The sequence below is a fragment of the Coloeus monedula genome (genome assembly GCF_965178545.1).
Source record: "Coloeus monedula genome assembly, chromosome: 1".
In the NCBI taxonomy this organism is placed as follows: domain Eukaryota; kingdom Metazoa; phylum Chordata; class Aves; order Passeriformes; family Corvidae; genus Coloeus; species Coloeus monedula.
In genome coordinates, this window is record NC_138781.1 from 14,693,588 (window position 1) to 14,721,026 (window position 27,439).

The 27,439-nt window shown below is 39.7% G+C and overlaps 1 protein-coding gene across 2 annotated transcripts in view; it reads right to left on the bottom strand.

Annotated features, from left to right (window-relative positions):
- Positions 1-12,096: 12,096 nt before the first annotated feature.
- ZEB1 (zinc finger E-box binding homeobox 1) overlaps positions 12,097-27,439 on the bottom strand; it is a 121,816-nt gene continuing 106,473 nt past the window's right edge. For both annotated transcript variants that reach the window (XM_082282973.1, XM_082282974.1), the window contains exons 5-9: positions 26,864-27,066; positions 21,150-21,255; positions 18,283-20,093; positions 16,652-16,832; positions 12,097-14,590 (exon numbers count right to left, since the gene is read on the bottom strand). In XM_082282973.1, the coding sequence (XP_082139099.1) occupies positions 14,040-14,590; positions 16,652-16,832; positions 18,283-20,093; positions 21,150-21,255; positions 26,864-27,066 (2,852 nt within the window). In that variant the 3' untranslated portion in view covers positions 12,097-14,039. The remainder of the gene's footprint in view (positions 14,591-16,651; positions 16,833-18,282; positions 20,094-21,149; positions 21,256-26,863; positions 27,067-27,439) is intronic.

Below are 27,439 nucleotides of genomic sequence, written 5' to 3' on the forward strand. Positions count from 1 at the left end.
TCAGGCTAAAATATCCTCATATTGCTGTATTTTTGCTCCCTCTCGGAAACAGGGTGAGGGAAATACTGCTGGATGAACGGAACAACACCTAGCACTGGAGGTGAGGAGTGGTGGCATCACCACAGGTCACCAAGATAATCCTGTGACTTGCCTGGCCAAAACACAGAGGTTTTAGTGGCAGCTCTTCCAGGGAGCATGCTACTACCAGTGGGAAAGGTTTTCACAGCTTGGAATCACTATTACCACCACCAAAATGTAAAAGGCTGTAAGGAGTGAGAATAAGTCTTCCTGAGTGAGCTGAGGAAACAGCTGTAAAAAGCCTGACACCCCTTTGCTGAGACAGTTGTTAAGTATCCTCCATCATGTTCAGACAGAGTTTCCTGTCTCTAGAACAAGTTGTCCAGCACTAGTTCTCTGGGAAAAACCAGAAGAAAAAAAAGTGAAACACCAAATTGATTCCAAGGAAGATTTTCTTCTGTGAAATGAAGGTAAGTAATTCTGCTGCTTTATGACTGGTAGTTTTACTCTGAGGTATTGCACGACAGGCTTAAATTATGTTCAAGTATGACTGCATCCAGTTTTATCTAGCTGTAATGTTTTCCTTAGCTCATTGTGTCTCAGAGAAGGTTGGTTATGAAGAACAAAAGCATTTTAGGTCTGCAGATTACATGCACATGAACCCTTCTCACCTGACTGCATTAACAAGCGTGTGAAATACATATTGAAGTCATTCTTTGTGGTGTTTTGTCTCATAACATTTGGAATTTAAGTAAGCTTTGTATTTTAACAAATAAATATTGAGCAAATTGCAATAATAAGCATAAAGCAAAAGGCAGAAAATACCCTCCCTATCTTGCATATGGACAGCCTCAGTTTCCAGCATGAGCTGGAGGATGACCATGGGCAGGGACCATGGGGTTAAGCAACTGGACACCCTGTCCACCAGGTCCCAGGAGCGTCAGCTGGGCTGCAGAAACCCATGTCTCCCATCTCTCTGCCTGGTTGGCCTGCCCCTTCTTCCACATTTTTAGCAGGGTTTGCCATGCTCCTTTTCTGTCTGGGTGGTCTCTACCTTAGTACCATCCCAAGAGACAGGAGAGACTTGACCTCCACAAACCTGCTGCCTGCCTAATCCAGTGGAAAAAAGAACCATGTCAACCCCAGCTTTGAAAGAAAAGCATTGAGTTGCCTCTTCTCACATAATACACGTAATGCTGAGGGTGCTCCACCAACACCTTCATCACCCATCTTCTCACTGGACAAGATGCTTATTCTCTCTCCTGTACTTAAAAAACAAAACAAAAAACTGTTGACAAACAGTTGACAAATCTGAGATGCAAATCTCCACGTGGAAAACGTGCAAAAAATGATAAGCAACTTGAAGCAGATCTTACTGGGGCAGAGTCAAGCAGGGCTGTCAGACTTTAAACACCAAGCAGGCCCAGAGATTTCCTTCTGTCTTTTTGCACCATGTCTTCAAGCCCAGTGCCCTGAGGGTACTACAGCGCTGGGAGAGCTGCATCATGCATGTAGGATTTAATGTGTCGCAGCAAAAGTGCAGGCAAGCCATGGCCTGTCTTCCCTTCAGTTGGGATCTGAGCAGTAAGTACAGGACAGCCCCTATTGTATAGGGCATCTGGAACTGAGCACCATGTGACCTCCAAACCAGGCAACGCTCCAGCCCCATCCACACAGCAACAGCTTTGCTCTCCTAGAGTTCCTACGCTTCACCAGCTAGGCATTACTGAAATCAGATCCCACAGCATGCCTGTGGATAATGACTTAGACTTACCTTTCCTGCAAAGATAGGAAACAGGATCAAAGACAAGGAGTTTTTTCTCACTGCATAAATGATTCTGTTTCTTCCATTCCAAATGTGGTATTTGTGATCCAGGACTTTTGCCTTCCACTTCATGTGTCCCTGCCAATGGGGAAACAGTAGGCACCTGGCTGTTTCCCCTGACAGCTCTGCCTCTTGGCTTTGACAGAAAGGGACCAAGACCCACTCAGATGCCCACAAAAATTGGTGGGGTTTTTTTCAGTAAGGCAGCACACTGCTCACCTGGGGGGAGGGGAAATAAGGTTGATCTTTAGGTATTTTTTGGAAGCTTTGCTGACCATCTGCTGGATAGCTATAAAAAACTTCTGTGGGGCCAAGTCTGAAAACACTGCTGGGCCATACTCTTAGCTGGAAAGGTTTCATATGGAGACTGGATGAAAAACAGCAAGGCAATAGACATGGATGCATTTCTTTTTGTTGTCACTGTTGATGGAAACAGCCAGTCTATGTGTTTGCTGACAAGAGGTAGACAGCAGAAGCCAGATCTAATGAGGTGCCTCGGCCCTTCCAGCAGGCACACAGACACAGAGCTCCCTGTGCTTCTCATCTCCTACGGCACCATGGTGAACGTGCATGGGCTGTCCTTGGGACATGGCAACCAGCACAGGGCCATCTCCTCTGCCAAGGGACTGCTCTTCCCACAGGATCAGAGACAAGTTCCCTCTGGTGCCTATGCTTGTTTGTATCACTCGTTTCCTCTCTCCACCTTCTCCTTTCTTGCAGGTCCTGAAACACTGTCTAAAGAGGAAGACATCCTCAATAAAAGGAAAGGGAGTGTGGCAATGCTGCTCTGAAATAATTTGTGTGTACTAGGTTATGGTGATCAACTACTGAGGTGATAATGGGTGGATTAAATAGGATGTTGGGTTCCTTCTCCTCATGTGAATAATTTTACCTTTTGCACATGGGCAGGAGTGGAGCTTGAAGGAGTGCAGTGAGCCCTGTCCAGCACAGGTCTGGACAAACACAGATTCTCAGGGAGAAGTCCATGTTTTGGAGCATGGACGGAATGAGCCGAGTGCATCCCTGAGCCAAGGCAATGCCAGCTGATTTGCATCACATTTTGGTGCACCTAGTTTTCCTTTTGCACTATGTAGATTCCCAACAGAGATCTTTGGACTTAGTCAGGCCCTCAAGTCTTCTAGTCTCAGACATCCTGCTGCCAGTGCCTCATTTAAAAGCAAGGCAAAATCCAACCCATTCAGATTTTGAGTCTGCTAAATTACTAATGGAGCTAATTGTGCCCTCTGCTCTTGTAGCAGCTTGAAAGTGAAAAAGAGGGGTTGATGCAATAGGGCAAAGGACATTTTCTAGCTCTGATAATAACTCAGCAGCCCACTCTTGCCTTTGCAGAGTGCCATGCTGCCAGCAGCCCACTCTTGCTGGGGTCCTCACCTTCGTAATTTACTTCAGTTTTTGGCCTTCAGTACAACCTTAAGCAATATTGTTCTTGGTTTCACTGTGGTACCCACCAGAACGTACAGAAACCCTGTGATGAATAAAGCAAACCCAGAAAAGTAGAATAGCTGTAATCCAGAGTCTACTTTGTAGCTTTAGCAAAAGCAGCAGCATGCAAAGCACAGACATAGGAGTGGGAGAGTGGGGAAGCACTGTTTTAGTTCAACCAGCACAGGAAGTGATTCTTAGCTCAAAACAAAAATGATCTGCTTGTATGACAAAATAAATGAAGTTTTTAGCAGTAGCTGGATGTCACACATACAGGGAACAAGGGAGATCATTTACACGACACTGCTTACATTTCAGAGTAACCAATGTCAGTGCAGGACTAAAAGCAGAGCAAACCCAGTAGTCTGGGTTTAACTATGAGCTGTTACTGCTGCTGACTACAGTGAGAGGATCTTTCCTAAATTGTTTCCTAACACTGATACTGGGATATGTGCCTTGGACAAATAAACTGTGCAGGTTGTCGCTTTTTGGGAAACCAGCTTTAAATTAAAGTGGAGAACATTTCTGAACATGTTCAGCGCCTGCTTTGCACCAGTCTAAAAGGAGAAAATCCACCCCCCAACATTCCTTTCTCCTGCTTTGGTGTTACTTGGGGAGCTGATTCAGCTGAAAAATAATCCAGGAAAAATGGCTGGTTACTTGTTAACTTGTTAAGGATCAGTCCTGATGGGGCTGTACCAGCGTGAGAGAAGGCAGAGGATGAGAGGGTGCTGGATTCTCCCTTCCAGCAGCAGCAACATTTACTAATACTGACTGCAGTGGTTGCTGAATTGCAGGCTCAGACTTTGGAAATACAGTTCTCAGGAGGTTTAAACATCTGCTTCTGGCATTCCCAGAAGTGCACCAGCATCAGCATGCTGAATAATCTATTAGAGCCCACAGAACATCTCTTCCTTCACCTGTACTGCTTGGGGAGAATGGTGAGAAAGGCTTAAACCCACTTAAACCATCTGGACTGAGCTGCACACTGGTGTGGGAATAACAAGATAATCCATGATTACTTCCATGTTACAGCACTCATGAGGGACATACGAAACTCGAGCTCAGCTTTTCCATTGAAACAACGGGGTTTCAAGGCAGCACCCTCCATTCTGGCCCTCCTGGAAGACAAAGACTCTATTGTTGGGTTAGTTCTACTTTGCATGACAGAATTCAGTATTTGTTTGGCTGGGAAGTGAATGAATAAACATGATTCTTAGCCTGTGATGGAGATGAAGGTGTCAATCCTGTTGGCAGTGTCCCATATGGATAATGGCCAGACGCTGTAGTTAGCACCATAATTCAAGTCTCCTGCTTAAAGGCAGTGCAATAGTAAATCACTAATTAGACATTCATCCTTGCACTTTTGTGTTTGTTTCTTTTCTTTTATCTTTTTGTCCTCTCAAATAACAGCATAAACAAGAACTAATGAAACCCACTCTCACCTTTCCTACCTCTCTCGGCTGGACAAGCAGTGGCACATGCTGGGTGTGGTTCAGAACTGCACTGTAAAGGATGCAGAAATAGCTGCCTCTGCCTAGCAAGGACATTAGTCTGGTCCTCTGCCCTAAGCAGCCAAGTTTCATAAGTCATGCAAGGATTTCACATCTTTGACACATCACCTTCCCTGCCAAAATTGGCCAGGCATAATCATCAAGTCAAAATGTAAGATGAAAGAAGGGACAAGCAGCACAGGCTCACAAATACCACTGCTTAGGAGAGCAAGGCCAAAAGACAAGGTAGTGGTTACAAGACACTTATAGCAAGGGAATGTTATTTCACAAGGTTATTTAATTTATTTCTGCCTTTTTTTTGGCTGAGAAATATATAATTATCCTAAATTTAGAGCACCTCAGAGATTATACAGCAGCATTCTTCCACTCCTTGTCACCACTGGTCATTCAGCAGAGCAACTCCATGAGCTTTGTGACACTGATGGTATCATGCACCTTTTGGGGGAGCAAAGACTCTGCTTTCCACAAGGAGAACTGGCTATCAACATGCACTCAGAAAACTCCACGTCAGGAAACAATGTGTCTAAATACCTAAGCAGAAAGACTGGCAAAACACATTTCAGAAGCTACTGGAGACAGCCCATGTAGTGGGATTATAGGAAGGGCTTATTTGTGAAATACAAGGGTATTAACCATGAGAAAGCCCAGAGGAATTTAAAATTTGTGCTTAGAAGGAACTCTGTGATTCGACCATGGTGCAGTGGTCTGGCTGAGGCAGTTCTGCTGCAACAATGAAGCCAGACTGCCTCCAGTTCTAGTGTTTTCCAGTGCTTGCTTTTCCAGCGGTAGAGACAGTCACTGGAACATGGCCACAGCATGAGGAGAACCTTATTTACCCACAGCAGTGACAAGGGATGCACAGATGTTTGGATGGATTTGGTCTATGGGGCAAAACACTCAGAACTGGGTAGCAGGAGGAGCAGAAGGTGGACTTGAACAGCAGTTTTGAAAATACAGTTTAAAAAACCAGAAACACAAATGGTCTTTGACCTATAGATGGTTCTTGTAATGAAATATTTGCATCACTTTTTACATCAAATTTTCCAGCTATCTTCAATTAGTTTTATATGCAATGAGCTGAACAGATTCAGATTTCAGTGAACTAAATGTATGCAGTACTGTCCCTAAACATAAATGGTGAAGCAGTAAGAACAAAATAATAAACTACTGTAAAGTAGAAATTAAGTTCGTTTTTTTTAATGTCGAAAAATCAGAATACTTTAATAGCAAAGGAGAAAAAGCAGATCCTACAATGGTTTTACTGGCATAAGTAATCATGAGATGAGCAATTTCTGTAAAGAAGGATGGACCAATTTGTATTTTTAAACATATATGTAATTTGCTGCACTGAGGTGTTTTTTCCTCTCCACTCCTCTCTGCTGAGGATTGCAGGCAGAGCCTCTACTGAGGAGCCAAAAAACACATCCCTAACAGGTGGCCTTCACAAAAAACCTACAAGGAACAAGATGATGTATTGGGCCAGCAGGAGCTACAGAGATTCAGCAAAGCTTTTCTTCTTTCCCCTTCATAAGAGCCACTGGCAGAAGCTGAGCTCCTTCCAGACTGACAGAACCTCACCACTGCATGTACAGGGAGAAACAAGGCACAAGTACCACTGGTTCCTGGGAACATTTCTGGAAGTAAATTGCTGGTGGCAACCAACCACTTAGCCAAATGTCCCACCAGTCCTTTTTTTTTTGGCGTCTGCTGACCCCAGATAAGACACTTTTATTGTATACAAAATCTGAGATTGTTGGTTAGGCTGAAGAACTGGCCTCTGACCGCAGTGTAAGAGGGTAAGTTTGTCAAGCAGTGTAGCTGCTAATGGCTGAGCTCCCCTGTGCTGCTGAAGAATCACAGAAATGCTCCACTTGCCATAGACCTTCAGAACAAACTGCATGCCAAAGTAAGACAGAAGGCTTTCCCATGTTAGAGTCCTCAGTTCTGTTCCCAACTGTCTGAATCACCCTGTTCAAGTTATGTTACCATTCATCAATTATTTCTTTTTATATGGTTTTTTTTTCTCCTAAGATAGGAAAACTCACAATCACAGTTGGAAAAGATACAGAAACAGTGATAACACTCATCACAAATGCAAGTGGTAGAATTCCTTGTTCCTTGGTTTATAGAGTGCCTCTCCCTAAGCTTCAGGACACAACAGAATGTCTGGGAGACCAGAATGTCAATAAGAAGCAGCCTAATTAAAAAGATAGAAGGAGGATTTTAAAGACAATACCATGTTTTGGGGAACATGAGTCACTACTCTCAAGAATTTGAAATTTACAGACTGAGGGTGGCTTTTCTCTGGTCTCGAGTGATGTAGGCCAGCAGCTCCTGAAAAGCATGATTGCTGGCTCCTGCTCCAGGCATTCTTTGGAGCTGTCCAAGTCAGGGGGAAAAAGCTGACTTGAGTTCAGCTTAGCCAGCTTGCCCTGATGGAAACCCCTCTTATCTCTGCAGCCACAGCCGAGATCACTTGCCCTGGTCACCATTTAACGGTGGCCACTGCTCATGGGAAAGTGCTGCTGGCAGGATAACCCACTCCAACTTCAGATGGGTCACACCTTCCTCCCCCTCACTCCAAGAAGGGAGTTGTGCCTTTTCTGAACACAAGGACTCAAACAGAGTCTGTAAAAGTCATAGCTCAGCTCCTGGCTTGAAGAGGACCAATGACAGCATTATGCTCAGCCAGAGCAAAAGAAGCTGAGGACTACCATCCACAGAGACATTTTCCCATAATCAGATTGATTTGATTTGAGAAGGGGACAGAATTCCAAGTACACTTTTTGCATATAGGAACTTGAAAACCTGTTGGGAGCTCTTGTTCTTTTCAGGATTTCACATGATTTTCCAACTAATTTATTTCTTGAACAATTTGGTCCAGCAGATTTTATTCCTGCACACTGAAAGAGCAAAATCCTCCCTCTATATCTTTGCAATAGCTTACCCGTCATTAAAAATGTAGAAAGTTTCACAGAATTCAAGAGATCTGACGATATTCATGCAGAATTTGGCCTAAAGAGAGAGCTGTTGAAGGGTAAGAGATGGAAACAGGACCCAGTCATCCTAAATGCTGTCAGACTTGTGGTCTTTCTTTGGGCCCAAAGCTAAAAGTGAGCAGGATTTCCAGGTAGAAGAGCAGAAGCTCAGCAGGAATGACACAAAGTTAGCGTGGGCATATTTCAGGTTTTTTTGTGTTCAGTAATTTATCCCCTACATTCCTGAATTAACACACAATGCACATCTTGTGATCATTACACAAGCCCTAGTTTACACAAAGATGACAAAAACCCAAGGACGGTCCCCAATATAGAAATGTCAAAATCTAAAAGCAGATCAGAGAACTTGAGACTCACCAGAAAACCAAAGGAAAGACCAAAATGGCATTCTCAAATATTTATTCTAAAGATTACTTGCCACTGTCCTCGTAATTTTTAAAGATCTTTTGGGGGATCTGCCAGTGTAGAGGTAAGGCCTTGGATAACTTGACCTAATTGTAGGTTAATACTACATGACTTTCATATTCAGCAAGCTACTAGGACAAACTCTGCCACAAAAGTGCTCCTTTCAGCAGCACATTTCATATTTAATCCCAACTATCAGTTTATTTTCTAATTACAGTTTTTTAAAAAGTAGATTACTTTTTGTGAAGCAATGAAATGCATAACAATATATTGTTTCCCCTAGAGACAACAGATATACAATGTGGATGATAGGCATGATACACACAGTTAAGATGACTGTGTGACAGATTAGTAACCAAAGGCCATGAAAGAGCAGAGGGATAAAACAAAATTAGTAAATAATTGGTCACTTTTAAGAGTTAATATGGTTGTCACATTCTTTTGTGTTTTATTTTTTATTTGGTGATAATCAGACTGTGCAAATATCATTAGAACAACAGTTCAAGAAAAACATGAACAATAAATGACAAAGTACAGACCTGAAGGATACTCTAATATTGAATTTCCACTATGAAATTTATAGATTATTGCAGCAACAATTAAACAAGCTGTTCTGTCAAGGAAAGACAAAAAAAGTACTTTTTAAAGTACCAGATTGTGAACCGCAAAATATACATCAAAAACCTCTATCCAAGCAGAGAATTGTGTGCAGACTTATACATTGGTAGTAAATTAGAAAGAAAGCAGTTTGAAGAAGAGCTCAGCACAGAGCAGATTAAGCTCTTTTCTCTCAGCTCGTCTGCTCAAAAGCCATCACCTATCTTCACTACAGCCTCCAGGACCAAAATGGACTTTTCTCGTCCTCAAACCATTACTTTCACCTCTAATGGTCTTCTGTAGCCTAAGAATTATTTTCATTCCTCTGTTATGGACTTCTATGTTGATTTGGAGTGTCATGTCCTGATCTTTCATTGCTGTGATGATAAAAGCCTCAGTGTAGCATCTTGCTGTGGCAAAACCTGGGCTTTTAGTAGTGTTATATTTTCTATCTTGGAAATAGCTTTGCTTTCAAATTGCCACTCAGTCTGGTGGCCACCACCATCCCAGGTACACTTTGCCAGCACAAACATGAGTAAACTGCTGCTTGTACAGACATTGACTTTGGGTTTACCAGCAATAATTGCATTAGAATAATTTTACTCCAGAGTGTGAATACAACACTTATTGCCAGCTGAAGCAATTTTTACTCAGTCTGAACAACAGTGCCTTTTAGGGTAAATATGTTATGTTCTGGGTTGATATGCCATAATGCATCATTCTACTAAAATTTAAGGTATTTATTGAAACACATTGTAACTCTGAGATTAGCCAAAGTAACAAAACTTTCTCACTTCTTTTTCTAGCATCCATTAATTTATCTATTTGTAATTCAACACAATATAAAAAAAATTTTTCAAGCTCATCATACAGCATAGGTGAGTATTGCTGTGTTATCGATTACATATATGGATAGGTTGCTCCAGAAAACCAGCAAGTGGACAGTAATGTGGCTATGGAGAATTTGGGAATGCCACCAAAATCACCACTGGGATGCCATGAGTATTACTGAAAGAGGAGAATTACTCCTCCTCAATGTATCTTCCAGCTTTCTCTGTAGGCTTAAGTCCCCCTTTCTTATGCTATTAGCTCAGGATCTCAGAAGAATTATTTCCCATCCCAGGGCCCGAAACTTAGTATTTACTTCTGTAACAATCTTCCTACAGTTATTCTGTAACATTTTTCCTATTCTCATTATTACATGATAAAATAGAACATACAGCTGTCACAATTTAGCAACTACAACTGATTTTGAGGTGGCAATTTGTTATACTCTGAAGACAGGTCAGTAGCACAAAAAAAACCAGCACAGCAGGCACAGCAGTGCTCTGTCCCATGCTGAATTTTAAGGACACTTTTCCTTCTGCCATCCTGTCCCTGATTGCTGTGCCAAGATGAACCATGCATGGTGAGCCTAAGGAAGAAGGAGGCACAGACATCATCCTGGGCACACAGGGCAGCTGCGTTTCATCTTGTGACTGAAGAACAGGTCATAGCACAGTGGAGTTTTATTAAAACTACACATCTCATGTTTGCTGCTCTTTCCCAACTTTCATTTATCTCTAAAAGACAGAACCAAAGGCTTTACACTTTTGCTTTCACTTTTTTTTTTTTTTTTTTTTTTGGTGTGTGTGTGTGTGAAACTTACTGTCCTTGAAACTGCTTTGCCATTAATTTAGAGAGAGGTCACAAACTCACAAAACCCACATGGCTGCAGCTGGGCTGCTGCCGGTCCCCTGGGGCTTGGACTCTGTCACAGCTGCCCAGGCATCTTCACACACACAGAGCTTCCTCACTGCTGGAATCTCACTGCCGGGGCTGGGAATGGCGCCCGTGTCCTCTAAGCACCTCTGGCTTCCACATGAGTTTGCTCAGCTAAATGAAGACACCACAGTTTCTGTGTTTTTCAAACAGGTAACAGATGATGTTACAAGGTCACAAACACCAGCGACATCGCTGAGCTTAACAGACACAAAACCCAGTGCACCAATCCATTTTGAAGACAAAAATGTTAATAATGGTTTTGTAGTCTAAGTAATGAATATAAATTTTCTTCCCCAAAACAATGACATTTCCTGAGTAACAATTGCTTGGACTTCACTCTCTATCCAAGTTACTGGCCTTCTACATTCAGCTGTCACTTAAATGAGTAACCTTGGGTTTATTAAAATTCTTTGTTTTAATACTAAAGACAACAAAATTTTCCCATTTCAACATATCTCACTGGATTTATTACCACAGACATCTTGGAATATGAAAAATATGGAAAATCTTAAAATAGTTTCAAGAAGGTGTGTTTCATTACCTAGAAGAGAGCAGAGACAGTTTTACCTGTGAGAAATTCTGGACCACCTGATTAATTCTGTTATGATAAATTTTACAAGGTGATATTACTAATGCAACGAAAGTGATTGGTTTTTTCAAAACAGCTTTCTCATATTTAGCTCAATGATCCTATGAAGTTAGAGGTTTACTCTAGTTAAAAGTGCAATACTGGTATACTGTACAGCAAAATGCACACAAAGTAAAATGATTAGTATATGGGATAAATCCTTTGTATGTGTTAATGTTGAGATAATAAGATTGAGAAATATTCAGAACATAGGTATGTGAATATAAAATAACTTAAATGATGTTCCTTAAACCCTTTCCCAGGCCCCCCCCCATTCCCTCTCCCCCTCCCCCCCCCCCCCCCCTTAACAACTGAAATCCCATTTTAGGGATCATTAAAGAACAGAACTTTGCTTAAGGAACAGTCTGTAAACTTTGCTTGAACTGCAAAACATTGTAAACATGCCTATGTAATAAAATTTTGAAGGCTTTATATTTACATTACTGAAATTATGTATCTGTAATGTTGGCATTGTATCTTTGGAAAGTTCAACAGCAATATATACACCAGCCTTTCCACGGACAACTAACTTATTGCTAAGTCAAGAAAACAGTTGTGGACTTACTTCATTTAAAAGCAGTCTTATTGAATAAGATAGCATTAAACAGTGTATTAGATAGGTATAGAAAAAAAAAAAACAACCAAAAAAACCCAACCAAACCAAACAAAAAAGCCACATGGTTCATTTTGAAAACTCAGTTGTTCTCCTGACGCTGGTAAACCAATGAACTAACGTAGCAATCCCTGTGCCTGCACACAGTTCAAACTCTTCTTTCACTTCCATGCTCCTTATGTACCACTGAAACCCAGGATCAACACTAAAGCAGGATCTGTGTCTCAGTAACTCCTCAGAGAAAGAATTTAAATGCATTTTCTATACATTACCAGAATAATGACAGTAGGTCAGACTTGTTGATGCATTTTATTGTGAGATGGGGAGTTTGGTAAAAAACTAGAAAATGACCATGATGTAACAAGGAACTTAAAAATGAAGTTTCAGATTTGTAACATACATACATGAATACAGGAACAAATTGGCACAAAAATGTTAAACATTGTTCCCAACACTGTTTTATAAGATTATTCTAATTTGGCTTACTAAGGAAATGAGAGTTTTATGGTTAAACTAATCTCTTAATAAAACTGCAGAGCATCATGCTATTAGTCACACAGTGAATTTCAAAATTTAAGAGCTTTATATTAAAAACTGGGTAAAGGTAAAATGAATTGATTGCAATTGTAAAATTAATACATTCCCATTTTAATTCTTCTGTTCTACAGTCCAAGGCAAGTATAAATGTTAACATAACACTGTTAAATCAAATCTCAATGCAAGAGAACCGATTGCATCTCTACTTTAAATCTTATCAACTTTCCAAATTTTCATACTAAAATATATTATTGTATTAATACAAACTACAGTATTATACACTACACTGTGTAATAAATAAAGAAATATAAAAATAAGACACATAAATATAAAAGTTTTCTAAAACTAAAAAGGTACATATGTCAGTAAGAAGGGTATTAATACTGCCAGGTTTGAAGACATACAGTACAAAATGTTGCACAGATCTATAAACTAAAAGAAATAAAATAATACTGATAGGTAAAAATCAGCTAACATTGTTAATAAATGGGGTCCATAATAACTAACATTTGAAAATACTTATGAGCCAGATAATATGTCATGTATGTGTCTGAAATTAAAGTAAACCAATAAAGCAATAAAGCAGATTAGAAAATTTCCCTTGTAATTATTGTAGAGAAATTCTGCAAGTCAGGTATTAACCCAAAATACCACCAAATAATTAAATAATGAAATAGACCAGTGTTCTTACTTCTCTGATGGCTGAGTGTTTTTTTTCCCCATGAATAGTTTAGAAGTTTGATACAAATCAACAAATGCTAGTTATTGTAGGCCACACATTGGATAAAGGCTGCTTAGAGCCTTTGTAATACTGATAAATGGCACTTACAGCACACAGGTCTTGCATAAGGCCAAAAGAGATACAAAGCTTCATATCATATCCTTCATATTGTTACTACATACTCAAAACACAATTACAAACACTGTTTTTGACAACTTTCCTGTCCTTACCAGTATTAACACTGTTAGTCCCTGCAATCAGAACTCAACGACAATCTTCTCAACTACATTTTTAACCACATGAGTAAGAAACTTCAGTTCTTCTATCATCTTCTTTCTTAAGGCTAACAATACACTTTAAATGATAATATGCTCTACTACAACATCTAATGTCAGAAACTGCTACCTTCTAGGTTGAATTTACAAAGGTAGCCAAGCACTGTTTGCAACTGCATTACACGTCTCTGCAAAAGGGAATTCTGTAGTGCAGAAGTTCTCACATTTTAAAACATAAGAAAATACTGAAGCGGATTTAGGAAATGTTTTACCATTAAAAAAAAACAAAACATATAAATCTCTCCCAATTGTACAGTTTAAAAATTAATCAACTTAAGAATGAAAATTAATACTGATAAAACAAACAATGCCAGATGCTTGTCTAATAATCAGGTTTCCTACAACCTGTTAAACCTTTGCTTCCAGAGTCACTGTATTTTTCTAATCTGCTTCATGTTATAAACTTGTTCCTAACTTTGAAAACTGTGTGAAAAATTACTAAGTTTGAGGTTCAGGCACACCTGGATTTCTTTTTTTTTTCTTTTCTTTTTTTTTATATATATATTTTTTTACACAGTAGTGAACAGAAATCACAGTATGCAGGCTACTGCGTTTCCATGAAAAGCATGTATAATATAGAAGGAACTTCATTACCAATTTCTTTTTTTTTTCCTTATAGAAAAAACCTAGCATGTAAGCTTTATTCGTTATTTTCTTCTGACACCTGCCCATTATTTTGTATAACTTCTGGTTCTGCATTGCTTGCTTGATTTACAGCTTCATCGTTCTTGTTCTCTTCAGTTTTCCCTTCTTCTTCTACTGCTGCTTCTTCTTCTGCATCCCCTACTTCTTGTAGTTCCCTACATTCTTTTTCTTCCTGAAGTCCCTCTATGTCTTTTTCTTCTTCCTCCTCTTCCTCTTTTTCGCTGTATTCCTCCTCCTCCCTGGTTAGGCTCTCTCTCTCATCCGAGTCGATCTGCGAGGGGGATGCCCTGACCACCACGTGCTCGCTGCTCAGCACCTCCGGGCCCATCTCCTCCGGCTCGGTGCTGTCGCGCTCCTCCGTCTCCCTTTTGCAGTAGGAGTAGCGATGGTTCATGTGCTGAGAGTAAGACCCCGAGTGTGAAAACCGCTTTCCACACTTGTCACATTGGTAGGGCTTTTCCCCAGAATGCAGTCGCATGTGTTCAATCAAATGGTGTTTGTGTTTAAATGCTTTTGTACAGATTCCACACTCGTGAGGTCTTTTACCTGTAAAGTAAAGGACAAACAATTGGACGTTTTGTAGCTGAAGTTTTAAAAATGCACACTGTTGTTTTCATTGAAAAATGCTGGTGGTGAACTTATTAGATTATTGGATTAAATTTTATTTAACAAGACGTTCTACTCCATGCGTTATCAACCTGAGTTTCTCTCCCAAAGGATGAAGGTGCAAGAGTACATTGTAACAATCACAAGAGTAATTTGTAACTTTTTTAGGAAAACTCATAGGAGGATAAAGAGATTCTCAGATACACCCTCTAGCACAAAAAAAGTGCAAATATAAATTAGAAAAGGAGACATTTTTCTTGCATAAACTATTTTCAATCAAAACCATTTTAACTTTTCTATATTGATGGTAATTTAAAATCAACTAAACTTTTATGTTGGCTTTTGTGTACCAAGTCCTTCCATGATACTGGTGAAAGGAAAATCATTCTAAAATCTAGGCTGAATATTTTATGTACAAAACTTGCTGAATACACATGTATTGACATGAAAAACCTGTTTCACTCAGTGTGTTTCTGTTCTGTTTTCCAGCTATTCTCTTGATTCCAGAGTCTCTCATAAATGTATCAGGAGCCTAGCAGTGTTATTTTAACATTCGAAGTTGTTACACAAAAGAACTTTGCAGTCTTAGCTCAGACATAAAAGACAAAGTAAGACAGCAGGTTTTTGGTCACACTACATAGATGACCAGCACATCCATGTTATCTCATGCTGAAAAGCAACGAGGTGGGTGCTGGTCTCTCTTCCCAAGGAACAAGTGACAGGACAAGATGCAATGGCCTCAAGTTGTGCCAGCGAAGGTTTAGATTTGAAATTAGGAAAAATTTCTTCACCAAAAGGGTTGTACTGGCACAGGCTGCCCAGGGAAGTCATTGAGTCACCATCCCCAGAGGTATTTAAAAGATGTGTAGATGTGGCACTTCTGGGACATGGTTTACTGGTGGACTTGGCAGTGCTGGGTTAATGGTTGGAGCCAATGATCTTAAAGGTCTTTTCCAACCTAAATGATTTTATGATTTTGAACATTACATTGAACTCAAAACTGGTATGGGAAGAACAACTGTGTTAGGAAAAGGAGGAGTTAAAAGAGTCTCAGGACAGGATAGGTATGAAATTAGATACCCTTAATGAATACAACTTGAGAAGATCAAGACAAAAAAGAATTTGCAATGCTTTTAATTTTATATGTGAGATAACATTAAAATGTTAATACACAGAAATGTAATTAATAGAATATAATATAGTAATTCAGCTACTCTGCAAACCAAGAAAGTAGAGCAGCATGATGGGAGTAGCCAAAAGTTCTAAAGAGTTTCTTTTATGGATGTGGGGAAAGAAGACATAACAGAGCCAGCAAGAAAGAAATACATAATACAAAACCCAATATGTATTTGGCACCTAACAAATTAAAAAAAGAATTTTTATTTTACGACATCACGGAAGAAAAAAGAGGGCAAGAGGTATTAAAAAAATCCTAAAGATACCAGAACTGGAGCCAAAAGGGACAACTATGAGAAATTAAAAATAAAAATCAAAGCCAAAAGGGTGTTCTTTGCTGGTTAGATTCTATGTCTGATGAATATCTGAACCTGTTAATTTCAGGTCATTACAAATATGGCTCAGTTTGAAAATCCTTCATGCCAGACAGGCATGCTGCTTTTCACGTAAAGTATCAAATACATACATGATCCTTTTTTTCCAATTTATATTTTTAATTTTTTCTTAATTTATAACCAGGCAAGGTAAATTAAAAGTAATATATCCTCAGTTATAGGCTGTGGTTCACAGATGATTATTCACAAGCCAGATGCAAAACCTCCCATTTTTCTATTTAGGGTTCAGGTCTAACAAATTGAAAGAAAGACAGAATCGCTGTTCTGTCAAACAAATATACAAAACCAGGGGTTTCTAAAGAAAGCTTAGCACAGGCAGTAAGGACTGCTACACTTCCCTACACTGTCTGAAAACTGGATTCCAGCTGAGATTATCAATTACACGTTATCAAAGAAATAATGATCGGAAACATCTTTTCCCAGTACATACCTGTGTGTTCATACTTATGCCTCAATAATGAGCTGCTCTTCTGGAATATTTTGTCACATAAATCACATGCATACATCCCATTTTCTGTCTTTCTCATTTTTTTCTTTGGGGGTGTTGAATCAGAATCATTTTGATCTTCTGCATTGGGTATTCCTTCTGAGCTAGTGTCTTGCCTTTCATCCTTCAGAAAAATTTAAAAAAAAGTTAAGTTCAATAAAAAAAGTAACCCACATAAAATGAAGCTGCTATTCTCATTCAATTCCATAAGCAGACAAACAAAATTGTTTAGACTTCCACAGTCAAAAAAAATCTTTTACTGCATTGTTCTGCTTTGCAGTCCCTGCCATCACCCTGATGCAGAATCCTTACTGGGACTGGCTTTAATCACATCCAAATCTAATTGTTGGCCAGGTCCAATTCAGGGCCCATAAAATAAATGCAATATTACAGACCTGTAAAGCACTTCAGTAAGTGGGAAGAGCAAATTTGCCAAATAACTGCATTTTTTGCTAATCCACCTACCTTTTGCTGCCTCACAGACTTTAAGAAGTTAAAAGGCTGTTTTTGCTGAAGTTTTCACAAAAATGCTATTTAAGTTACCATTTGAATTTGAATATTTGACTACCTTCTTCCTCATGAAACTACCGAAAATACTACTTAGCCCCAAATTTAAGGGACTTCAAATAGTTTCATTACTAGTTTCAAAAATATAATTGTCTATTTCTAAGCATTTCAAGTGCTAAAGCTCCCCTCTAAAAGCACAGTATTTTCTACTGACATCAGCAGCATCACTACACACATATTTTATCACATATTATCAAATCTGAATATAAAAGTGTACATGCTAGCTACCTCAAATGTCTGTCTCAAGCTTTTAATATAAGCAACCTTGTAACTCTTCAAGGCTCTTCAGTCTCTGACAATACAGAAGCCTGAATAGATTATTAAGTTTCTCAGATTTAAGCAGAAACACTCAGGCACTTTTCTGTTCTGCCCTGTCCCTACCTCAATGCGCACAGGTGATTCTCAGGAGGACTGACCCTGGTTAGATCACATCTGGATGCACCCAGGGAAGAGCAAGCCAGGATACAGGAATGGCAGATGAAGAAGACAAATATCTCCCTGACTTTCAATTGAGAATATATCTGTGTTTTGTTTAAAGTGCCATTACGGTGCAGGATGAATTCAGCTACTTTGCAAGCCAAAGAAGCAGAGCAGTGTGAAATGTAGCCAAACATTCCGAAGAGTTTATTTTCTGAGTGTGGGGAAAGAGGAGATACAGAGCCAGCAAAAGACAGAAGCTATGGTTTTATTTTGCTTTTTGATCAGGAGCATTAGATAGTCTTTAAAATAGTGAACACTAATGTCCTAGAAAATTAAATATGGAGAAGAACTGAGCTGTCCATGCACAACAGTTTCTGTTAGTCTGGATTCAAGATGCCTGAGCTGACTAGCTTTGCAGAGCACACAACAGTAATGTCTATTACCCATTTACAGTCAAGTCAAATAAGCCTGACAGCTTGTATTTATATTTTTGTTTAATTTACCCTGATAGTTTTCTGTTAGCTCAGCACTGATACAGACTGAATACATCATACATACATCATACAGGAATATGGGGATCAAATTACCTGATTTCCATTGGCTTGGGTCTGTTTTGGTGGTGTCTCATGAACTGCAGGGCTAACTGTAGTAGAGTATGTATAAGCCACCTGTGGAATCAAAATGGTTTGCTTATTGGCAGCGAGAGCTCTCAAGCAGGGAACACTGTTCTGGTCAGCAATGGCAACAATTGTAGGTAACTGGGCAGTGACTGTAGGTATAGCAATATTTATGGGATTGGCACTTGGTGGGATTACATTTACAATAGGATCAGAGTCTGTAACACTGTTGTCCTTTTGTGGTTCTTTTTTTGCACAAGTTAAGTTCAAAGGTTCTTCTTGGACAGAATAAACACTGTTCTGGTAAACACTAGTTATGGTAGATCTTTCCAACAGTTCTCCATGTTGCTTTGGTAGCGAAAGGTCAAGAGGTTCTATTTGTGGCTCTTCTTGTACACCCTCTGCCGTGTACGTGTAACCCTGTGAATTTCTTGATGAAGAAAGGTTTAGTGGTGATGCAGATGGCGTGCTACTGTGTGAACCATTCAGAGTTGATCCCCCTGGTAAAGTCTGAGATTTTGTTGTACTGACAGGATTTTCTGAGTTATTTGTGCTGTTCTGGGGTTCACTCACATTTGTAGCTGCTGCTTGATCATCGTTGTCTGTGGGACTGCTTAATTTAACTTGTTCAGGAGAAGATGGTCCAGAAGACTGCACAGAAATTTGTCCAGCTTGCATTTTTTCAAACCACTTTTTTACCACATCCAGTGGTAGGTTTACAGAATCTGCTATTTTTGAAAGCTCTTCTGCGCTTGGTTGTGCATTTAATGCATAATATGCCTTTAGGAGCGATAGAAGGTTCTTTAAAGGTGGCTGACCAGGAGATAAGTTGTTCTCCCCAGCTTCTGATGGGACAGGGGACTCGGGTTTCTCAGCTTCTGTTCCACTGGGCTGGGGAAGCTGAGGAGGGCTTTTTGTTTCATAGTGCTTTAATTCTTGAAGTGCATTAAGATCTCCTGGACAGTCATCACAAAGAAGACAAGTGCTATCGTTGGTCTCTCCTTCAAAGTTCTTATCTTTCTCAGACTTCACTGTGAGATCTTCTGGTAATTTCTCATTTTTGCAACTATTTGCAGGAACAGAGTTTTCTTTTTTTAGATTTTGTGGAACAACCTGAAGTTGACTTGGCTGCTCCAAGCTGTAGTTGATGATAATTTTGGTTGTCCCATCTTGGTCAACCAAAGGAAGACTGATCGCTGAAATGAGGGAATGGCCAGCTTGTTGTATAGATGCATTGTTGATTGTTTCTTGTTCTTTGGACACAAGATTAGCATGATTGTTTTCCAGTACTTGCCTTATTACATTACCATCCACTGCCACTTTCAATACATTTTGAATGTCACTTAAATTGATGCTTATGGGAGACACCAGACCTACTGTTGGTAGAACAACAGCTTGCACCACACCCTGAGGAGAACTGGTTGCCTGCAATGGGCTACCACCACTAAAGACCCCATTCTGCAAAGGGGTTGAACAATTAATTCCTGAAGCAACCACTATGGGCTTGAATTCATAATCCACAGGTTCAGTTTTAATTTGGTTAAGAGGAAGCTGCTCTTGCAAGGGTTTATTTTCTATCTTTTGTCGTATCTGTGGTCTTGCTGGGCTACCTGGTGATGCAGAAAGGGAAGGGGAGGAGCACTGAGACATCTTGAGCCCTGACCGGGCTCGACCATTCACGGGCATCAAACCAATACACTTCTTACTGCTTATGTGTGAACTGTATGAACCAGAATGGGAAAAACGTTTCTTGCAGTTTGGGCACTCATATGGCTTCTCTCCTAAAGATTAAAAAAAAAAAAAAAGAAAAGAAAAAATACATATGGAACAGTTAACCAGGTTACAGTGTAGCTACATCAAACAATAATTACCAGAAAGAATTCATTATAATGACCTCTCAAAAAGTCCTAGGGAAAAAAAAATAATCTTATCTAGTGAATTGAACAGTAAGAGTATAGCTCTGATCCAAGGCTCCTTTAATAAGTTTGTGATCCACTAGCAGGTATAGGATGGAGCCCACATGATCATGTGTTCCAGTATTTCTCTATTTGACAATTACAGATTTCACTGAACTCCATTAAAATAGTACCACCACTAACTTCAGAAGCTACATAAAGTACTTCAGAATGGAAAAAAAAAGAATATGATTAAAGAAAAAAAATGCAATAAATGCAAATCATAATTGTATAAGGAGCTATGCATGTTTTATTGCAGCAAATGCAAATACAATCTACCCATATTTGCTACAATACTCACAATAACCCACAATACCGGGTTAAAGACAGAAATTAATAATCTCTTTTGAGTGACCACATCTAACCTATTGTTATATTATATATTAAAATATATTATTATATATAACATTTCTTATAAATTGGAACTTTTCTAATAAATTGTGTCCTGAGTCTACTTTAATATGACTTGTCTTGAGTGATGACAATTACAGTGACAGGAGGAACACACGATTCTTATGCCCTGATTATTATCAATTAAAATTCTCTAGCAAGGCTTGTAACACACTGAATGATCTCCAAACATTGAAGAAAAAAACAGACAAGTGAAAAGGACCAGAAAGATGTCCCTATTTCTTCTGTGACAAGTCAAGTTTTCCTTAATTGTGAGAGATTAAGTTGCAACTTAAAATCCTCTTTGAGTTTTTCTGCATATTCCCTGCACACAGCTGAAGGCTGCAGTCAGTGCTTGCAGTATTCCAGGGGGAAAAAAATAAGGAAAACACTAGTATTTTAAACATAGACTTACAAGACTGCTACTACATCAAAGTTATAAAGAGCAGAAATGGCAACATTAGTACTCAATTCAATGCTTGATTTATTTACCACTGTGGATTCGTAGGTGCTCCTTTAGGTGATGTTTATATTTAAAAGCTTTTCCACATTCAGTGCACTTGAATTTTCGATTACCACTGGACTGCGTCACATGTCTCTGTAAGAAAAAAGTCTTAATTATTTTACAGGACGAAATCTTGCACAAACACCTTGTATTTTCACATTGCAACAGAGAAAATGCAATACAAACCTGAAAACAATCAACCATAATTTTAAGACACTAAAGGTGGTACGGAAAAAGAAACAAATTACAAATCAGGTAAAAACTGAGACACACATTTTTTCTGAATAAATCTGGTACAGTAAAAAGAAAAAAATAAATTCAAAATATAGTTGCCCCTTCTCCTAAATTCAGGTGATGTCTACACTGACATGTTATGTGAGTAGGAAGTTCCAGGATGAATCCTAATTCTACTTGTGAAAGCAAAAACATCAGCAAAAACCCCAAGCCCACTACCCACAGAATATTTCATGCAGGACAGAAAACATTAAAGTCGATAGAAGCCTGTTTAAACTTCAATCAATTGACTTGATTTTTCCATTTACATGCTTCCAGGGCTTACTGTTGGCCTTGGATTCCTCTATATAATGATGCCACAAGATTGCTCAAGGGAAGGTAGCTCAGTGACAATAAAGAAACTTCTGGTCACAATTAATTTGCAAATTAAATGTGAGAAACTAAACCGAAACAAATAAAAATATGGGGGGATTTGCCAAGTACACAACATCAAACCTCTTCACTATTTGCACTGAAGCTCTGTGATTATTTTTGTTAGATTTTGCCTTGTGTGAGCGTTTATTAACTTCTAAATTGTTTTTGTCTTTATTGCTACACTAGCATAAAAAAAAAGCAAAAGCTAAGACAGACACATAATATGTAGTATATGCGACATGTATTTGCAAGATCTGTAATTTTACCACAAACTGTGTAGAACTATGAATGTGTATTTTTAAGGACAAAAATCACATGCACTTTAAAAGTTGAAGCAGCTTAATTACCAACATGTAATAGAGGAATTAGGAATTCTTCTGTTCAAACAACTTGTTTATTAAAAAAAACCCAGCAGCTCCTTTTTAAGTAGAGGTTGCTTGGCAAAAAGATATTCTACCACAATTGGGATACAACTGCACATTTTTGGTAACTGGGGGAAACATTTTCATAAACTCATGAACAGAGCTGTGTGGTGGCTGGTGAGCCTATGATACAAGGGACAAAGAGAGTCCACTGGTGGGGCAGTCCTTAGTACTGAAGATTCCTCCCCAGGTTAGGGTGACAGAAAAGGCTGCTCCCAGGATGCATTATTCTAGTATGTTAATGTATCCCAGTTCTGCTTTCCTGGTTGGCCTCCCTGCCCCTTGCTACCTTGTATGTCCCTGCCCTAGAAGGTTCTCCACTCCAGGTTTCCCCCACTGACCCCTGCCCCATCGCCACTCCCTCAGAGTTTCCCCATTAGTTCCCTAACCCCACCTGTGTACTGCCCCCGACCCCTCAGATCATTGGTCCCTGAGGCTTGATCTGCTCCCATATTTAACCCTGGACCCTCCATTGTTCTTTGTCTTTGTCCCTGGAACCCTTCACGAGCATGGCTGCATTAAACCCCTCCCGTGGAACTCTATCCGGAGACCCTTCCTGTCAACCCATTCACTGGAGCTATCCATGCATGTGTGCGTGTACAGTGGTCCTGCCCAGTGGCTTTGCCCTGGAGATGCTTTTAGGAAGGTCGTGGCACCTTGGGCTCCAGCACCGACAAGCCGCAGCGGACAGTTTGTGACAAGCTGTTCATGGACTCTGGGGACAAAGAGGCTGCCCACCACGAGCAGCGGGTGTGGATCAGCTGCCTCTGGTCTGAAACCATGTGGGGAACTCCTACCCCTGGCTCTGGCCTGCTGCGCTCAGCAGCACTGGGAGCAGATGCTCACCACGTGCTGGGGCTCTTCCCTGAGCACAGACATGACTGCTGGGCTGAGAAGTGTGCTGGAGCAGCAAGGATGGATAAAACACAGGATGATGACCCTGCTGTGAGACATGCCTGCAGATCTGAAGAATCCATGGTTGTGCAGGTTGCTGGATGAAAGTCTGAACTCTTGCAATGAGATATGCTGTCCAAATTATCAACCCTTCCTGTTCTACTCCCTGTCCTCCTTTATATGTTACAAATGCTAACAGAAGACAAATTGAAATAAGATAATCTAAATTACTTCCCAATACTCTAATTCAATGGTTCCCTTGGGATAAGCATTTGGTTGAGCAGCAGATTTTACCTTTCAGCAGATTCTGCTCCCACCCTGCTCAGGGTGGGCTGCTTCCTGCCTCCTCCTGGGCTCTGCAGTGAGGTCTCATACTCCAGCTTATCCTGATTAGCATGTGACCCTCGTTCCGGGGTTTGTCAGCTGTCTTTTGCTAGTTCACATGGCTTTTCAGCTCCATTTAACTAAGTCCCTTGAAGATGATGTTCTAGAATATTGTGGCTGACTCACTGCATTTCACTTTAATGATCCAACTGCACTGAGTCTAGGGGACCATGTCAAGATTTACTTAAGCCTGCCGAGAATCAGTTAGTACCATTTGACTTGAGATTATACAAGCTAACAGATCTCAGGATATATACAGTTACTGCAGGTCCTGGACGACATAAATATTCATACTAAGTATCAGTGCATGTATTCAATCTGTCAGAAATGATTCTGCTCCAGTCTTCAAATCTAATATTCTATTTCTAAGGCATGGAAGTCCACACTCCACTTACCAAATTTTTAATGAGTTTTCCTGTTTTCCTGATCACAGCTATAAGGTGCATTAAGCTTTCTGCTACGTAGTATTTCCAAATCTATTTTGCCTTAGCTTCTTATATTTGTAACTCTCTGTTCAGCTTTCTTGCTGTCTCTCGTAATACTGTTTTATATATCTGGGACTTCGTCAGAAATACTTTGAAGGATCTTCTTTAAAAGTAACTGAGAACTCATAACACTTCTCCAAAGTACCACCTGTAATACGTTCACCTTCATTTTCTCAGATTCAAACGTTTTTCCCCATTTCAGCACTGTTAAAGCCTCATTAGAAAATTAACTGCAATATTCAAAGAACATTCCTTTGCACTCCTTCAAGGACTGAAAGAAGAACCATCAGCATTAAGGTCTGCAACTAGCCACTAATACATCCCTGCATCAAATGTTTACTGTGCTTAGGACTGAAGCCCACCCCTCTCACACCAGAGAACAAAACTAATTAATGAGAATCCTCAAAAGTTATTTGGAAGACAGAAATTACAGGTATATCGGGGGTTTTTCACAGATGGTTTGACCACAGTCTCTAAGAACTGCCATTTTTCAGCAGTGTGCACAACACTGCAAAATTCTGAAAGACTATCTACAGGTGCTTCATAAATTGATGAGAAAAAAATTAAAACAAATATAAGAAGCACTTTTTCACACTTCAGCATCTCTTCTGGTGCTTCACATGTGGAGTCAGACGACACATATGCAGCATCACCTCCTACCAACTGTTAGTGGTGTAGGAGCAGCCAAGGGAGCCATGAGGAGCATGGGGAGGAGGGACGGATGAAGGAGAGGGTGCAGGATGGCTCTCAGCTCTCTGCTGGAGCAGAAGTTTTGCACACCTCTCCCTGGCTCAGAAGGAGGTCCAGTGTGCAGGTACCCCTTCCACTGCCTTCACTACACTAGATTTTATCTTTGCTCGTTGCTTCTTTGTACAGAACAATTACAAAACTGTCACATGATGGACATTACCACCTAACCAAGTTATCCAAATAATCTATTGTCAGGTGAAGTTCTTTTAGAATAAGACATCAAGTTTTAAACATGCAGCTGTTTAAGATCCACAACCGGGAGGTCTATATTTTACTAAGGACAAAAGTTCATTTTCCATTACACAAATGATGTAATCATGTATATGCAGCCAATTTTGAAGACATGACAACTTTGTGATAATAACCTAAACAAATAAGTATTTCATATTTGCCAAGTATCTAAACTATTGTGTTTTAATTCTGGTTATGGCTTGAGAGAAAAGAACACACTTAAACAGGTGTAATACTGAGTTCCAGATACTTCCTAGAAATAACATTAATCAAATACAATTGTGCCTTCAAAAGCATAAATCCATTAAAACATATCTGCGGGAATACAATTTAAGCTTCCTTTTTTAGCAATTCTTCTGAGAGTGTTTACTCACTTGGTATTTTTTATTTTTTCATTCAAACTACATGCAAGTATGAGAAAGGCTTCCATCTCCCTCAACTACCTTATTCTTCTGGTTTTAGGCTTGTAACTGAAAAGACTGAAAACAAATGTGGTAGCCCACAAAAAAGCATTATATAAATAGCATTCATAGACTTTATAGTTAGAAATATAAGATGTATATAAGACGAAAGTAACTTTTCAAGTAGAAGCAGAGCCAAAAAGGAAGTGAAACAGAAATTAATTGTTCATGGGAAGCATATTTGAATAAAAAAGAACTGCCACACCAGAATATGCTGGTGAGGTTATTCCAAAGCTTGTGAGAAAATAAAATCCTTGCAGCAGGATGGCTGATACTTCTTGTACCTATTTAATTGACCTGCGAATGTGAACACTTAGATATAGAAATGTATAATAAATTTTTAAGCCCTTTAAATTGCTGGACTTGGTGGTACTTTGTAGGACGGAGGTTAATAGCCAATGTGTAAAAAAGCATCTCCTTTACTCTGGGCTACAGCCTTTCAGCCTTTTAACAAAAGATCTGTTGGTTTGGTGCTACCAGAAATGGTGGAAGTACCTTTACTTTCACATTCTGTTTTGCATCTTTCTGTTGTATTTGTCTCCTGTTTCGTTTCTGGAGAGTATCAATCTTTCTAGTCTGTCCTCAGAAGAAAACATCTCCAAACCTCTTTAAGCTGGTGGTAGAAAATCTGTATGGTTTTCTCTCTGCATAATTCCTGACTGTTTCACTTGGTTCCTGAGCCTCAGAGTGCCTCTGATAAGCTATGGAAGCATGTGCTGGCAATGGACGATGGGACATTGTGGGGATAAAAAAGAAAAGAAGAAGAGGGACAGGAGAACAGAATCTCAGGATCTGTAGTGATCAGATGGCTAACTCATGGAAGACATTTCAGGGAACCATGCCCTCAGGTCAGTCCATGAACCAGAGAAAAGAAGCTCATAACATCTTTAGCCTTTTATGTCGCTTCATTTAGTACTGAAACACCTTATTTTACAGACTAATTATTTGTAAATTGTCTTAGAGCATGAATTTCATTTAAAAACTGTACCTCACAATTCAAGCAATGGAAAGGTTTGTTCCTTAAAGGCAAAAATGCTACAGTAAATTGCAAATGATCCAAACAGGATTTAAGAAAAAAAAAAGGAAGTATTTCATTAAAGATTTGCAATTAGATTTGAGTGATAATTTTTACACAATTTTTAGGCCAACGAATAGAAAAAAACAACAAATTTCCTATAAATGTAATAAAGCACTTCTGAAAACAACTGCCTAGATGAATGAAAACAGGAATTGAGATCTCAGTCTTCGACAGCTACAGAAAAGGCCTGACTTGGGCAGCAAGCTTGAGTGTGTGCTCTGGGACTGGACCATCAGCACACAGATAATCTGCTGTGAACAGCTTACCCACTCTGTACATTTCTGCCCATATAACAAATCACAGGGTTGCTACAGAGGACAATAAACCCTTAATTCCAAGGCCACTTACTGGATCTCTTCCTGATTTGTGTGATGTCATGTGGCGGTCGAGCTGCGTTCTGTACGCAAATGTGTAACTGCACAAGGAGCAACTGAAGTTATCTTCATTTTTTTCATGGCGGTATTTAATGTGTTCCTTCAGAGAGGTGAAACGCTTGTACCCTCGATCACAGTATGGGCACGTGAGCAGCTGGGAAAACGCGTCAGGTGTTCCTACACAGGACAGACAATGCACCAGATTTAAATCAACAAGTTCCAAACTTATTACCAGCAACAAACAGGCTTTGCATTTAGTAAGAAAGCATGCAGCTGCTGGAAGCGCCATCTGTTTCAGAGAAGGACTAGTGATAATTTAGATTTTTGCACAGGTATTATGCAATCTCCCGCACTATGGTATGGCTGCCCCAGTGTACACTGGAGAGAGTCAGCACAATATGCTGATAGGACTAGGGGGAATGGTTTTAAACCAAAAGAGAGTAGATTGAGACTAGATATAAGGAAGAGATTTTTTGTGATAAGGGTGGTAAAACACTTGAACAGATTGCCCACAGGGGTGGTAAATGTCCCATCCCTGGAAACATTCAAG